The 14,711-nt window shown below is 47.1% G+C and overlaps 1 protein-coding gene across 1 annotated transcript; it reads right to left on the bottom strand.

Annotated features, from left to right (window-relative positions):
- Positions 1-4,625: 4,625 nt before the first annotated feature.
- On the bottom strand, positions 4,626-12,682 carry LOC135821844 (protein SREK1IP1-like). Its single transcript, XM_065334842.1, has 2 exons — positions 12,400-12,682; positions 4,626-4,837 (listed from the first exon to the last, which is right to left on the bottom strand). Exons 1-2 carry the CDS (start codon positions 12,680-12,682, stop codon positions 4,626-4,628), a joined length of 495 nt encoding a protein of 164 aa, XP_065190914.1.
- Between the last annotated feature and the right edge of the window lie 2,029 nt (positions 12,683-14,711).

The raw sequence follows: 14,711 nt of genomic DNA, 5'->3' as shown, positions 1-14,711 counted from the left end.
GTACCCGCCATATCACACACAAAGTATAAAAGGCCATTAAACTACCGGACCAATCAAAAACTGCTTCCGGCGGTACTGATTATAGTACAGGTTTAAAAAGCAGCTCCATTTTTGTCATACATCAAACCAACTCTGTCATTGCTATGCTACTCAAAAAGAGTAGTGATGTTTATTCACAAATGAATCACAATGCTATCAGAGAACTTCGATATTCTCCAATTTTAGGGGCACTGCAGTACTATGCAAAAATTAATGCTGCTTGGTCACTGTTATGAAGCAGTCACCTCAGTACAGCAATTAAACAGGCTGATTATGTGAGCGAGATTCACGGCAAATCTTCTTCCATCAGTGCTGTTTAGTCTTGAGTGGTCCACTGAGGCAGGAAAACAACCTGTTCGGTCCTTCTATACGAGAAACAGAAAATGAACATGTTCCAGGGTGGAGGTGGCGAGTATCGGCAATGTAATGCACCTTTAGGCCAACACGACCATCATTCCGACATGGATTCTCAAACACCTTCGCTCGTGAGTGTGCCTCAGAGTGGTATTCATCAACAGATGGCTATCCTGTAAAACACATGAAAAGACATAGCAGCAACACAAAGAAACCTAATGTTATAGAAACGAATTCGAAAAACAAAGTCTACTGAACCAAGGTACAACCACACTCCAGGAAGCAAGCAAAAGTGCATATAATCCGAAGGTTGCGATGCCTGTATGTATTGTATTCTCCACAGGCCTTAGCCTAAATCGAGGGAGTCTCTGTCATGCCACACTGGATACAACATGCTGCCAGAATCACTTTCCCCAGTATTGATGATCTTTTCTTAGGGTGTTATATAAAACACATCTGTAGCCACTTCATCTTGCTCACGAAATCATACACCACCACACAAACGGGCCCTTCGGCTATTATACTTTGGGTGGTGATGTATGATATTGATAATCTATTGATACTAGGGCTGAAACTATTATATCGGTTATCCGTCTAATTGATCATTACAAGGAAACGATTTCGATTACGCTGTCTTTTTCGATTACGCGATTCTAAAAAAAAAGAAACGCCTCCAAGAATCAAAAGATGTCATGTACAGCACTACTAGATACTGTACTTTGTCCTTTTCCTCGTTTCTTTTTCTTGTCCAAATGTTTTCCAGTAGGGGCCGTGAAAAAATAAAAAAAATAAAAAACTGACTGTCTGCACCTGCACGTGATGTGCCACTGCATTGTGTAGAGTACTGTAAAAGCAGAAATTTTCGGTGGTGTTTTATTTTCGGTAACTTCGGTGCCGACAATTTTTACTGAAAATAAAACGCACCGAAATTTTCGGAACAACCGATACTGTATACATGTAGTACATGTACACCTACCTGGAGAACGGGTTTTACCGAAAATTTCCCGCTACCGAACCGCCGATTTTGGCGAATACCGAAAATATTACACCACCGAAAATTTCTGCTTTTACAGTACCCGGTTTATCTGCATGTGTGTATGTACATGTATATGTGTATTTGTCAACACGGCATACTTTGTGCTGGTCTGGCGCGACAATTTCTAGGACACAGTAATTGATATCATAATCGATAATCGAATCGATGCAAGGGTAGGTTAACCGATAGTTGAAAAGTGTAATCGTTTAACCCCTAATTGATACCATATCCAAGTCTGACTCTCACCGTGAGATCCTGGCAACAATATTACCTGGTACATGACATATTCAGACACTGATATAAGCATTTTTTTGGAACAACACGTGTGCCTATCTGCTAGAGTAATGTGACACACATGCAGAATCAGTCATAGCTAATTTTACCCCCTCACTGTTGTATGCGCAGACTCCACTTCGCGGTGTCAAGTACTCTTCTTTCGGTGGGCTACTCCACTCAGGCGCTTGTCTTAAAGGACTCACATTCATCCTACAAACCTACACGACTTGCATAGTTTTCACTGTCGGCCGAAGTGCGTGCATTGCACACATTGAGATTCACTCCCTCCGTACAGGCCAGTACAGAGCTGCCCACCAATTGAGTCTGTTTTGCGTACTCAGACTTCTGATTTTCCGTATCTTGCAGTGTGTTGCGTACTGCCGTGTACATTGCATGCAAGTTGCACTACAAAGTTTTTTGACACGCACATGCATGTCGGTGGCTGCATTTAGTAGTGTAAAACATGTGTGACTTGCACTCACGACATTATTTTTTTGTGCTACATGTACATGTTGTTGTGGTACGGCATGCACTCGCTTTGGTACAAGACTATTCATCGCTCAGCTTACACTTGCAATGCTTCTACACAGCTGATTGATCCTCTTCGATTTTCTATACCATTTGCTCAAATTCTGTAGTGCGGACAAGGAGTGATTGTCCGTAGAAATACAGAAAAATATGGAGGGCTGGTACTTGGTAGCACTGCTAGTATGGTAGTGCCAGGCTAAGCTGGCTGGAAGATCAAATACTTTTTTGGTTCTTTCAGTCATTTTCACGACCTATATTTTCTTTATCATGATCCCCGGGGTGTGACGTTCTTACGAATGCAGAAATCAGTCTTTCTAACCGAGTCTCACGTGCACTGTGAATTTGTTCTTCTTTTATTCACACGGCCATGTATCGATTCATCGCTTCTTCCCACCCGAGATCCTGTGCAACAGTGATTTAAAGATTGGCTTTATCAAATAGTGATCAGAGAGAGAGAGAGAGGATCAGTTGTGGCTGCTGTGACAGCTGCATAGAGTGTAGATTGGTGCAAACATCATTGCCCAGCAGAACCGTATTCATAGGGACCTGCGTATAGCATTTGGAAGCTATTTTTTAGAATTTTTACACGTCCAATAAGCCTGAAGCCAGAGAAGAACACCTAACTTAGACTGTCCTAACGTTATCGAACGCACTGCCAAAGTAAAAACAACATTTGAAGTGCAAACTCGATTGTGTATGCATGGAGGGCATGGGGAAGATACGGAGAGGGTGAACGTGAAGGAAATTTGTTCCGAAATCAAGAGAATCCGAGGAACCCTTGCTGCATTCTTCAGTTCGATAACGTCAGTGGGTGCATCTCAGATGTGTTGTGTGCCCAGACATACAAGTAGCACTAACCTGAGCATGAGAGCCGCTTGTCATCATCGTGGTCAGGAAAACGAAAGGACGAACGTAGAAGATTGTTGACCATGACGAACAACAGTGCATATCCAGACGACAGACGGCTTGCCAGAATCAGTCTGGTGCATCTTCAGGAATCTTCTTTCCTAATCGCATTCAGCAGTCAGCTTCGAGGTCAAGCTTTTCAGAAGGAATAATTTTCAATTTTTTTTAAATTTTGGAGAAGAAGCTTCCTTTCTAAAAAAAAGCGTTCCTTGCTTTCACGCAAGGTGCCTTGCCGGACATGTCGTCGACAGCACAGTGTCGGCAGATCCACGTTTGTAGGCTGCAGACCCGGCAGACGTTTTGATCAGCCCGGCCTGGTGGCGAGATTTCGGACCCGGGAGTACTAAAAACTGCTTGTATCCCAGGGTGCTCAGTTTCGCTCTATCCGATCGAGTAAGGCTTCCAGAAAGGCCCTCAGGTGCGCGGCCTGCGGTGCCATAATATACCTCGATCAACGGTACTTTACGGTACTACTACTACTACCGTAAAGTACCGCCAGAGCGACCCGTCTCGCGAGAGCGCCCCACCTTGATTTTACAGCCAGAGGAAAGAAGATCGTATGGCAGAGTGCAACGAAGTTTGTACGGCGTGAGAATCTTAGTGTACTAAGGTCACACTTGGCAGGTTTTTGTGTGGAGCTGGTGTTCGCTCGAAGGTACGGATTGTCTGCAAAACGTGCAATATGTGTACAAGGTTCATGTCGTATGACCTATAGACAGCAGACCACCTCCACAATACGACCACGAAAGGATGAGATGGTGGGGCGCTCTGGCGGTACTTTACGGTACTAACTGTTTCTGTCTCCGCTCTAATTCTACCTGCACTAGTTCTCGCACCCGCTCTCAAGTGTCCTCTTCCCTTGCTCTTCCGACAGCCAAACGTCGCTATGGTTTATTTTCTGTCACTTTCCTTGGCTCTGACCGCTGGAATGCCCTCCCAGCGGAGGTCCGCTCAAGTTCTTCCTTGCATACCTTCCGTAATTCTGTTCTTCATTTTTTAGGGTACCCTGTCAAAAGGCCTTAGGCCTGTGGGGATTGCCCTATCAAAAATTTAATAATAATAATAATAATAATAATATTAACTGGTTTGAGGGAAAGAGACAAACGGGAAAAGTCTGAAGAAAAAATTGACTGTCACCACCAGGACTCGAACCAGGGACCCTCGCTTGTAGCCAGCGATGCTCTAACCACTGAGCTATGGTATAGTCGTCATCCCAGCAGAGACCGTTCAACGTTTTCCTCAGACTTCGTAACAATAAAAATAATAAATACTACTACTACTGATACCAAGAGTACATAACCCCAAGAGCTACATCTACTGTTCTTTCAATCAAATGAACCCCTCGATAGGCACATTGCCTTTGGGTCATTTCATAATAATAATAATAAATAAATAAAAAAAGAGTGTGCAACTGGCTGGTGCCTGCACAACCTCTATGCTGTGCTGCGACGGCAGAACTTCACATCACGTGACATGGTTCAAAAGGTTATGCTGGCAAACAGTGCAAAGCCAGATGGTGTGTTGGCTTCTTCTTCTTCTTCTTCTTCTTCTTCTTCTTCTTCTTCTTCTTCTTCTTCTTCTTCTTCTTCTTCTTCTTCTTCTTCTTCTTCTTCTTCTTCTTCTTCTTCTTCTTCTTCTTCTTCCGCCTGCCCTTCCTCACTCCATCAAGGAAGGTACACGTGGCGCCATGACAACGTCCTGAAACAGATCAGTAAATTCATGACAGAAATAGTATCAGCAAAGCAAAAGTCGTCAAATAAAAAGGCGCTGACGCCTGTTGGGAATTCCCTAGTAAAAGAAGAATAAATAATAATAATAATAATAATAAATACCGAGCAAACTCCAACTAATGGTACATACATTACCTTCTGTAAACCGGGTCAAAACATCCCCCATGGCGAGTTACCTCAGCGGAAAGGTCTGGGCGATGGTTTTTTGTCAGGATCACATGATTGGCAGCTTCTTTCAGATCTGGACGAGAGGCTGGTATTCCCACACTTTATTGCACCTACCACGTGTCGTCCAGACATAGTTCTCTTCTCGAAGAAATTGAGAAGGGTTCTTTGGCTGGAACTCACGGTGTGTAGCGAAGACCGCATCATCCAGTCCAGGGAGAAGAAGCTGTCACGGTATCGCCACCTCAAACAGGAGTGTGTGAAGAATGGCTGGGAAGTCGAGGCCCTCACAGCAGAGGTGGGAGCTAGAGGAGCCATTTCCAGCAGCCTGGACGGTTTGGCACGGGCATTGGGCTGTTGTAAGGAAAAACAGCGCCAAATAAGAAGGAACTGCAGAAACGCAGCACTAAATTCCAGCTACGTTATCTGGCTGAGGCGACGTGAGAAGGCTTGGCGCGACTGGCCACTGTTTTAAAAGTCCCCGAGAGGCCGTTTGTTGGCACTTGGTTGGCGGACAGCCACCCAGCGAGGATAGTTGGGTACCCTTCAAATCTTGGTTTTAACTCGCCACACCGGCTTCTAAAGGGCCGGGGGTGGGTGTTCGCCAACCAAGTCGAGCTTTCGTTCGTTTTTTTTCGTTTTTCTAGTCCACTTGCTTGTGCTGCGCCGCGCTGGAGCGAGTCTATCAGTAGATGCTTTCGCCGCTTAGAGCTACTATTGCACAAAGCCACAACACTGCGCGCTGCCATTCGCTGTATGCTTTCGCTGCACCAAGCTGCTGTTAAGCTGCACGACGCCACAACACAAATTCACTACAACAGTCTCGTCCACAACTTCACTACAAGTGTCTCGTCCATATTGCACTACGCTGAGCACTGGCCTGCTCCCGCTCTGAAGAGCTTTTTTGCCTTCACCGCTTTTGCTCAACCCCAGGCATTGGCCCACAGTGGCATCCGCTTCTTTTTTCTTTTTCTTTTCTCCTTTTACTTTCTCCGTCACTGCCTAAAAAACAGTCGAGACGGTTTTTTACCCACCAGTTTTTATTGGTGCGAATTACTTTCCTTCTTCTTCTTCTTCTTCTTCTTCTTCGATTCGCCACCGCAGGAGCATTGCTGTGGAACAGTTTGCCTAGAGAGGTGCGCACCGTATCCAGATTGCAAGATTTTAAGCTAGCCTGCCTTCCTTATGTATGCCTGAAATAGGTTGTGTTTCGTCAGGTTCTGACATGTTCCTTTCTTCTCAGTATTCTCGCTCGCATAGTACTCCACTTCTATGATAATATTGCCTATGCTGTTGCTCATTAGGATTTTGGCAAATTCTATCCTTCGCTTTCATATAACTGGGCCAGGAACCCGTTTGAACTTGCGAAGTAAAATAAAATCAATCAATCAATCTTCTTCTTCTTCTTCTTCTTCTTCTTCTTCTTCTTCTTCTTCTTCTTCTTCTTCTTCTTCTTCTTCTTCTTCTTCTTCTTCTTCTTCTTCTTCTTCTTCTTCTTCTTCTTCTTCTTCTTCTTCTTCTTCTTCTTCTTCTTCTTCTTCTTCTTCTTCTTCTTCTTCTTACCTAAAGGGCCTACAAATGCAAGGGGCCTGGACCAAATGGGCAGACACAATGTTCGAGGACATGACATGGCGGAAACTCTTATACGAGGGCTATGGAAGGACGATATCGTTCCAAATGAACGCGATACTTAATACTCTGCCTTCGCCTGACAATCTGAGACGATGGGGCAACTCTGTTGTGGACCGGAATTGCCCTCTTTGTCAGCGGACATCAACACTGAGGCACATTCTCACCGCCTGCCCTTCCTCACTCCATCAAGGAAGGTACACGTGGCGCCATGACAACGTCCTGAAACAGATCAGTAAATTCATGACAGAAATAGTATCAGCAAAGCAAAAGTCGTCAAATACCGAGCAAACTCCCACTAATGGTACATACATTACCTTCTTTAAACCGGGTCAAAACATCCCCCATGGCCAGTTACCTCAGCGGAAAGGTCTGAGCGATGGTTTTTTGTCAGGATCACGTGATTGGCAGCTTCTTTCAGATCTGGACGAGAGGCTGGTATTCCCACACTTTATTGCACCTACCACGTGTCGTCCAGACATAGTTCTCTTCTCGAAGAAATTGAGAAGGGTTCTTTGGCTGGAACTCACGGTGTGTAGCGAAGACCGCATCATCCAGTCCAGGGAGAAGAAGCTGTCACGGTATCGCCACCTCAAACAGGAGTGTGTGAAGAATGGCTGGGAAGTCGAGGCCCTCACAGCAGAGGTGGGAGCTAGAGGAGCCATTTCCAGCAGCCTGGACGGTTTGGCACGGGCATTGGGCTGTTGTAAGGTTTTTAGCCTTCACCGTTTTTGCTCAACCTCAGGCATTGGCCCACAGTGGCATCCGCTTCCTTTTTTCTTTTTCTTTTCTCCTTTTACTTTCTCCGTCACTGCCTAAAAAACAGTCGAGACGGTTTTTTACCCACCAGTTTTATTGGTGCGAATTACTTTCCTTCTTCTTCTTCTTCTTCTTCTTCTTCTTCTTCTTCTTCTTCTTCTTCTTCTTCTTCTTCTTCTTCTTCTTCTTCTTCTTCTTCTTCTTCTTCTTCTTCTTCTTCTTCTTCTTCTTCTTCTTCTTCTTCTTCTCGTCCTGATGGACATGAAGGATGAGAAACTTGTTTTCCCCCACTTCATAGCACCTACAACCTGTCGTCCAGACATAGTGCTCTTCTCCAAAGAATTGAGAAGAGTTCTGTGGCTGGAACTCACGGTATGTAGTGAAGATCGCTTTGCACAATCGCGCGAAATCAAAATCGAACGCTATCGTCACCTTCATAGCGCGTGTGTAAGGAATGGCTGGGATATGGAAAGTCACACAGCAGAGGTGGGAGCGAGAGGCGCCATATCCACCAGCTTGGATTCCTTCGCGAGATCCTTGCGCTGCACTAAGGAACAGCGCAGGCTCTTGCGGAGGAATTGTCGCCAAGCAGCGCTGAACTCAAGCTATGTCCTATGGCTAAGGCGAAGGGAGCGAACATGGCGCGACTGGCCGTTGTATTAAAACTGTTTGGTGAACCTGTTGTAGAGCACTTGGTGGGCGATCGGCCACCCAGCGAGGATAGTTGGACGTCCTTAAAATCAAGATTTGAACTCGCCATTCCGGCCTCTAAAGGGCCGGGGGTGGACGATCGCCAACCTTGCCAACCTCTCGTAGTCACTTGTTCTTGTCGAATCGTTATTTTCATAGCCTACTCGACATTCACCCTACAAATTACCATACATCACAACGCAACTACCTGTACATGACACACCTTACCATACGGACACAACCACACCCCAACTGTACTGGGGGCCTATCTCTTCGAATTGCATTATATGAGTTTCTTTTTCCTTTTTTCTTTACCCGTTACTGTCTAAAAAGCAGTCGAAACGGTTTTTATCCACCATTTTATGGTGAACATTTCCCTTCTTCTTCTTCTTCTTCTTCTTCTTCTTCTTCTTGGTGGGCGATCGGCCACCCAGCGAGGATAGTTGGACGTTCTTAAAATCAAGATTTGAACTCGCCATTCCGGCCTCTAAAGGGCCGGGGGTGGACGATCGCCAACCTTGCCAACCTCTCGTAGTCACTTGTTCTTGTCGAATCGTTATTTTCATAGCCTACTCGACATTCGCCCTACAAATTACCATACATCACAACGCAACTACCTGTACATGACACACCATACCATACGGACACAACCACACCCCAACTGTACTGGGGGCCTATCTCTTCGAATTGCATTATATGAGTTTCTTTTTCCTTTTTTCTTTACCCGTTACTGTCTAAAAAGCAGTCGAAACGGTTTTTATCCACCATTTGATGGTGAGCATTTCCCTTCTTCTTCTTCTTCTTCTTCTTCTTCTTCTTCTGCTATCGTCACCTTCATAGCGCGTGTGTAAGGAATGGCTGGGATACGGAAAGTCACACAGCAGAGGTGGGAGCGAGAGGCGCCATATCCACCAGCTTGGATTCCTTCGCGAGATCCTTGCGCTGCACTAAGGAACAGCGCAGGCTCTTGCGGAGGAATTGTCGCCAAGCAGCGCTGAACTCAAGCTATGTCCTATGGCTAAGGCGAAGGGAGCGAACATGGCGCGACTGGCCGTTGTATTAAAACTGTTTGGTGAACCTGTTGTAGAGCACTTGGTGGGCGATCGGCCACCCAGCGAGGATAGTTGGACGTCCTTAAAATCAAGATTTGAACTCGCCATTCCGGCCTCTAAAGGGCCGGGGGTGGACGATCGCCAACCTTGCCAACCTCTCGTAGTCACTTGTTCTTGTCGAATCGTTATTTTCATAGCCTACTCGACATTCACCCTACAAATTACCATACATCACAACGCAACTACCTGTACATGACACACCATACCATACGGACACAACCACACCCCAACTGTACTGGGGGCCTATCTCTTCGAATTGCATTATATGAGTTTCTTTTTCCTTTTTTCTTTACCCGTTACTGTCTAAAAAGCAGTCGAAACGGTTTTTATCCACCATTTGATGGTGAGCATTTCCCTTCTTCTTCTTCTTCTTTTTTTTTTTTTACATGCAAATGATGATAAACCGGATCAGGATCTGCCCAATAACAAATTGTACCTGCCAAGGTCTAGCCTTGCCTGGTCAAAAGCAGACCAACAACTTGAGCAACACATTAAGCGCCATTTTCCTCTGTCAAAAATCAAGAATGCTGACCCTGATGAATCCCTAGGTCAACTAACGTCTTTCTTAAGATTTTTCTTCACTGACTACACCGCCTTGGATGCAGTTCCAAAGCGCCAGTCGACCAAACCACGCCAATCCAGATGCCTAACGGAGCTCTACATGGAGCGCCGCGCCCTACGAAAACAATACCGAGCCAGGGACCAATTAGACGAGCATGTGGTTGAGATCCTCAGAAAGGATTATAACCGGGTGCAGAAGGACATAAAAAAACTGCGGAAAATCATCAAAACACACGAGCAGGATCGCGAAGCACAAAAGCAACGCTCTGCCTTCCTCCGAGACCCCCATAAGTTCGCCAAACGGCTATCCCGGAAAGGAACGCCCGTCAATCCTGAATTCTCAGAACAGACTTGTTTTGATTACTTCTCCAAGCTGTATGAAGACCCGGAACGTGGTCAAACTTTCTCCCTGCCGGATTTTTCTCCAGCCACGAGCAAACCGTCCACTCCGTTAACTGACGGGAGTCCAACATGGACCCTGTTTCAAAATACCCTAAGAAAATGCAGGAACAAGTCAGCTCCTGGTTCAAACTGTATTCCGTACATAATCTGGAAACGATGCAAATGCCTGCACAATATCCTTTTCAGCATCTTCGAAACAGTTTGGAAGACTGGTGTCATCCCGCGATCTTGGCAGTGCGCCTCCGTTACACTAATTGCTAAAAGTGACAGTGTGTCAGATCCAGCAAAGTTCCGACCAATCGCTCTATCCAACTGCGATGGTTGTTGTGTTTATTTTTAATTCTCAAACCAAACGGGCAGATCTGCCCAATGAAAAGGTGGCGAATGCAGATAGAAAGCAGTAATAAATGAAATTGGGGACTGATGTAATTAGGATAGAGGTGGAGAAAAACTAAGCCAGCTGATCATCAAACAGGACGTCTGGTACTCTAGGTACTAAGGCCAGTAAGTGTGTGAGGGATCATGCTGGCGCGGAACTGGCGGAGCGTGGAGATGGCACGTATATCGCTGGGTAATGTGTTCCACAGCTGGGCGCCCCGGAACGCGAGGCAACCCTTGCCGAACCTGGTGGAAACTGGCGGTTGGCGCAGACCCATGGTGGAGTGCAACCTAGTTGGGCCAGCTGACGAAGGAACTAGGAGGGCTTGCAGTTCAGAACTTGCGTGCTCATTCCGAGACCTCCAGACCAGAACGATGAACTTCTGCCTGAATATCTCGGATACTCTGTAGGTGTCCAATTGCAGCAGGAGGGTACGCGCGGAGGTGTGATGCGAGAGTCCGAAAACCGCCCTTGCCGCCCGATTCTGCATGACTTGTAGCCGATCCAATTGGTTGGCAGTAAGAAGCGGGGAAAACGCATTGGATCCGTACATCAGGTCAGACATGATGATCGCTTTAAAGTAGAGAACTCGGCTCTGATGAGTCAAGCAGCGACGCAACCTCCATAGTGCTCCGATCCTCTGGGCCAGTCGAGCGGTGCAGCGATCAACATGGGGCGTCCATGACAGATCCGAGTCGAGGAGCACTCCAAGATACCTGGCCGCAGTAACGACAGGAATCGGCGTTTCATGACAGTTTACATTGATCGTATGCTGGGGCTGCTGAGGCTGCCTGTTGGGGTATACAGGGATCACGTGGCTCTTGGCTGCATTCAAAATGAGACCACGGGTCTGCAACCAGTCAGCAAGTGCAGAAACCGAGGCCGATAGCGTAGCAGATACCGTGTCCAGGGATGTGCTGCTGCTGATCAGCGCAATGTCATCGGCAAATTGAACTGATGAAGACTGGTTAGCTATGGTTGGAACTTCGCGGGTGTAGATACTGAAAAGGATCGGTCCTAGAACAGAACCTTGTGGCACGCCACAGGATGGTGCAGAAATGGCACTCTGATCCCGTCCAATACAGATACGCTGAGTACGGCCCGACAGATAGGCGGAAAACCACTTTAGGGCTGTCCCTGTTATGCCGATATCGAATAGGTCCTGGAGTAGCCGTTCATGACGAACCTTGTCGAATGCCTTTGACATATCTAGAAGGCATATGCCAGTACACAAACGCTTGTCCCGTGCACTAAGAATACGATTTAGCATAAGTACCAGGGCATCCTCCGTTGAGTGGCCTGCGCGGAATGCAAACTGAGTCGTGGGGAGGGTACCAGATATGTCCAGAAACTGGGCTAGCTTCTTTTGTACGACTTTCTCCAAGAGTTTTGATAATATGGGAAGTAGGGACACTGGACGGAAGTTAGTGGGAATAGACGGGTCCCCGGCTTTGAACAGCGGGATAACGTGTGCGAGTTTGAAGGCTGTGGGGACAGTGCCATTGACAAGCGAGGCATTAAACAACGTGGCCACGGACGCAGCTAGGATATCGGCACAGCACTTCAGAAGGTGACCAGGTATCCCGTCGCTTCCTGTTGCTTTGGCAGGATTGATTTGTCGGAGAAGCCGTTCTACTTCGCCAAAAGACACTTGCGGCAATTCTGACATTGCAGTCTGAGGCTGTGGACCTTGCGGTAGCGGGATGCTGTGAGGACGGGCATTGTCTGTTACTACTGCCTGGAAGACTGACGAAACTTCTTCAATGGGGCAAGTAGGCTCCACACGTACTCTCTTCCTGTTCGTAACGGAGTTTATGACGTTCCAGAGCTTACGCGGGTTCTGACTGGACGCGGCACATTGCGCTCGGAAGAAATCATTGCGCTTTCGGCGATAGGCATTTCTGGCGCTTGAGCGTGCTTGCTTGAACTGTACGTGAAGATTCTGGTTTCCCTTATCGCGTAGCCACCGTCGGTGTAGCTGGTTTATACGTTGGTTGAGCTTGTGGAGCTCTCTGTCGGACCAGGGCGGATGGGATTTGCGGTTGGAGGATACATAGCGGATGGGTGCATGCTTGTCCACGACAGCCAAGAACTTGGTATGCCACGACGCCCACATGGTGTCCACATCCCGCGTGTTAGTAAAATCATCCAGCCCTGCGGAGCTGACATCCCGACGAAATTCACAGAGGTTCACCGACCGAGTATTTCTCTGAGCTCGGACCCGCTCTACTGCCTGAGGTGACACGCTGCGAGAAACCTGAAGGTGCAGGTTAGCCTCAATCCCAAAGTGGTCGCTAATGGTCAAAGGCAGGACGTGGCACTCACTGATGTCTTGACTAGCTGAAAGAATGAGATCGATAGTTGTACCTGATGGGCACGCCGGTGAGATACGAGTCGGAGCATGAACGTGATTAGTGAGGCCGTAGCAGTTGCAAAGTTCGAGAAATTTCCGGGCGATAGGACAAGGTGGGTAGGGGGTTGAAACATTAACGTTAAAATCGCCAATGACTGTGATGCTTGGGTTGTCCACGGTAAGATCTTCTTTGCCATGCTGTCCAAGATACTAACTCGCCATATGTTGGTGATTGAGTATTTTGATGGCATGACACAGAAAGGTTTCCTGCCGGGAATGTCAGGCTGTGTGGAGCATGCTACTCTGTGTAGCGAAGCCATGAAAGACTCGAAGAGGAACAAGCGCTCCATAGCCATTGTGTGGATAGACCTAAAGAACGCGTTCGGATCAGTAAAGCACAATTTAATTCAAGCGGCATTGCATCGGTACCATATCCCACTGAAAATCAGAAGACTTGTATTTTCTTACTACGAACATCTCACTGCTTCCGTACGAAAGCCCCAGACCCGGACGTTCCGGTACAGTATCGGTGTGTTTCAGGGATGCCCACTGTCCCCAGTACTGTTCAATATTACCTTCCGAGTCCTCCTCGATGCCCTCCAGGCAAAACCCCTACAGGCACTTTCATACAATTTCAAGCAGACGGATATCACTGCTTCTAACACTGGTTTCGCAGATGATTTAGCCGTTTTTAGTAACAGAACCCATGGCGCACAAAAGAAACTAGATGTTGTGGACAAGTTTTTGTCCTGGTCTCAAATGAAAGCTGCCCCGCATAAATGCAGGACCTACGCGGCGAAACTAATCAACAACAAGTACACCTGTTTCGACCCCGGCCTTACAATATCCGGCAAGGATGTACCGCCGCTAAATGGTCGGCAATTCAAATTTCTGGGGAGAAATTTGACGGACAATATGAAAGAGGAGGAACAACGCAAAGATCTCGTTGACCTTACTAGATACCTCTTAAAACTGGTGCATGAAACCCACCTTGTCGGTCACCAGAAACTCTGGCTCTATCAACATCTGATCATCCCGAAAATATCATGGCACCTAGAGATACTTGACCTGTGTTACAGTTTTGCCAAAATGCTTCATCACATCAGCCTCTCCTTTATTAAAAAGTGGGCAGGCCTACCCAAGGCTGCAAACACCGCCATCCTCTTCACCGGAAATCGAGAAAGGCCAGGCCTCCGGCTCATGTGTATCACAACACTATGGAAGCAGCAGCAAACTATTAAATGGCACATTATCAAGCACAGCAAAGACCACAACATCGCTCAACTGTATTGCCATCACAGAAAACAAGAACAAACGTTCACCCGTAGGTTCTCGCCGGTTGTGGAATTGGAATGTGCCGAAACGGCCGTATGGGACACGCCTGCTTCGCGACCGCCCAGAGCCGGACTGGGCTTTGTGACACCAAAAGCACGCGTGGTAAAACCAAGGAAACAAATCCTCAATACAGTCAGAGAAGGCGACTGCCAGGAGCAGCTCCGGCACCTAAAGGGCCTACAAATGCAAGGGGCCTGGACCAAATGGGCAGACACAATGTTCGAGGACATGACATGGCGGAAACTCTTATACGAGGGCTATGGAAGGACGATATCGTTCCAAATGAACGCGATACTTAATACTCTGCCTTCGCCTGACAATCTGAGACGATGGGGCAACTCTGTTGTGGACCGGAATTGCCCTCTTTGTCAGCGGACATCAACACTGAGGCACATTCTCACCGCCTGCCCTTCCTCACTCCATCAAGGAAGGTACACGTGGCGCCATGACAACGTCC

Source organism: Sycon ciliatum, chromosome 7 (genome assembly GCF_964019385.1).
Source record: "Sycon ciliatum chromosome 7, ocSycCili1.1, whole genome shotgun sequence".
NCBI lineage: Eukaryota > Metazoa > Porifera > Calcarea > Leucosolenida > Sycettidae > Sycon > Sycon ciliatum.
This window is presented reverse-complemented; position numbering and strand designations above follow the sequence as displayed.

Excerpts from the sequence above, each read along its gene's own strand:
- LOC135821844 (XM_065334842.1), bottom strand. The coding sequence starts at position 12,682 with ATGTGGGCGTCGTGGCATACCAAGTTCTTGGCTGTCGTGGACAAGCAT. Across the intron at positions 4,838-12,399 it reads CGCGTCCAGTCAGAACCCGC|GACGTTGTCATGGCGCCACG; the intron begins GTAAGCTCTGGA and ends GATCTGTTTCAG.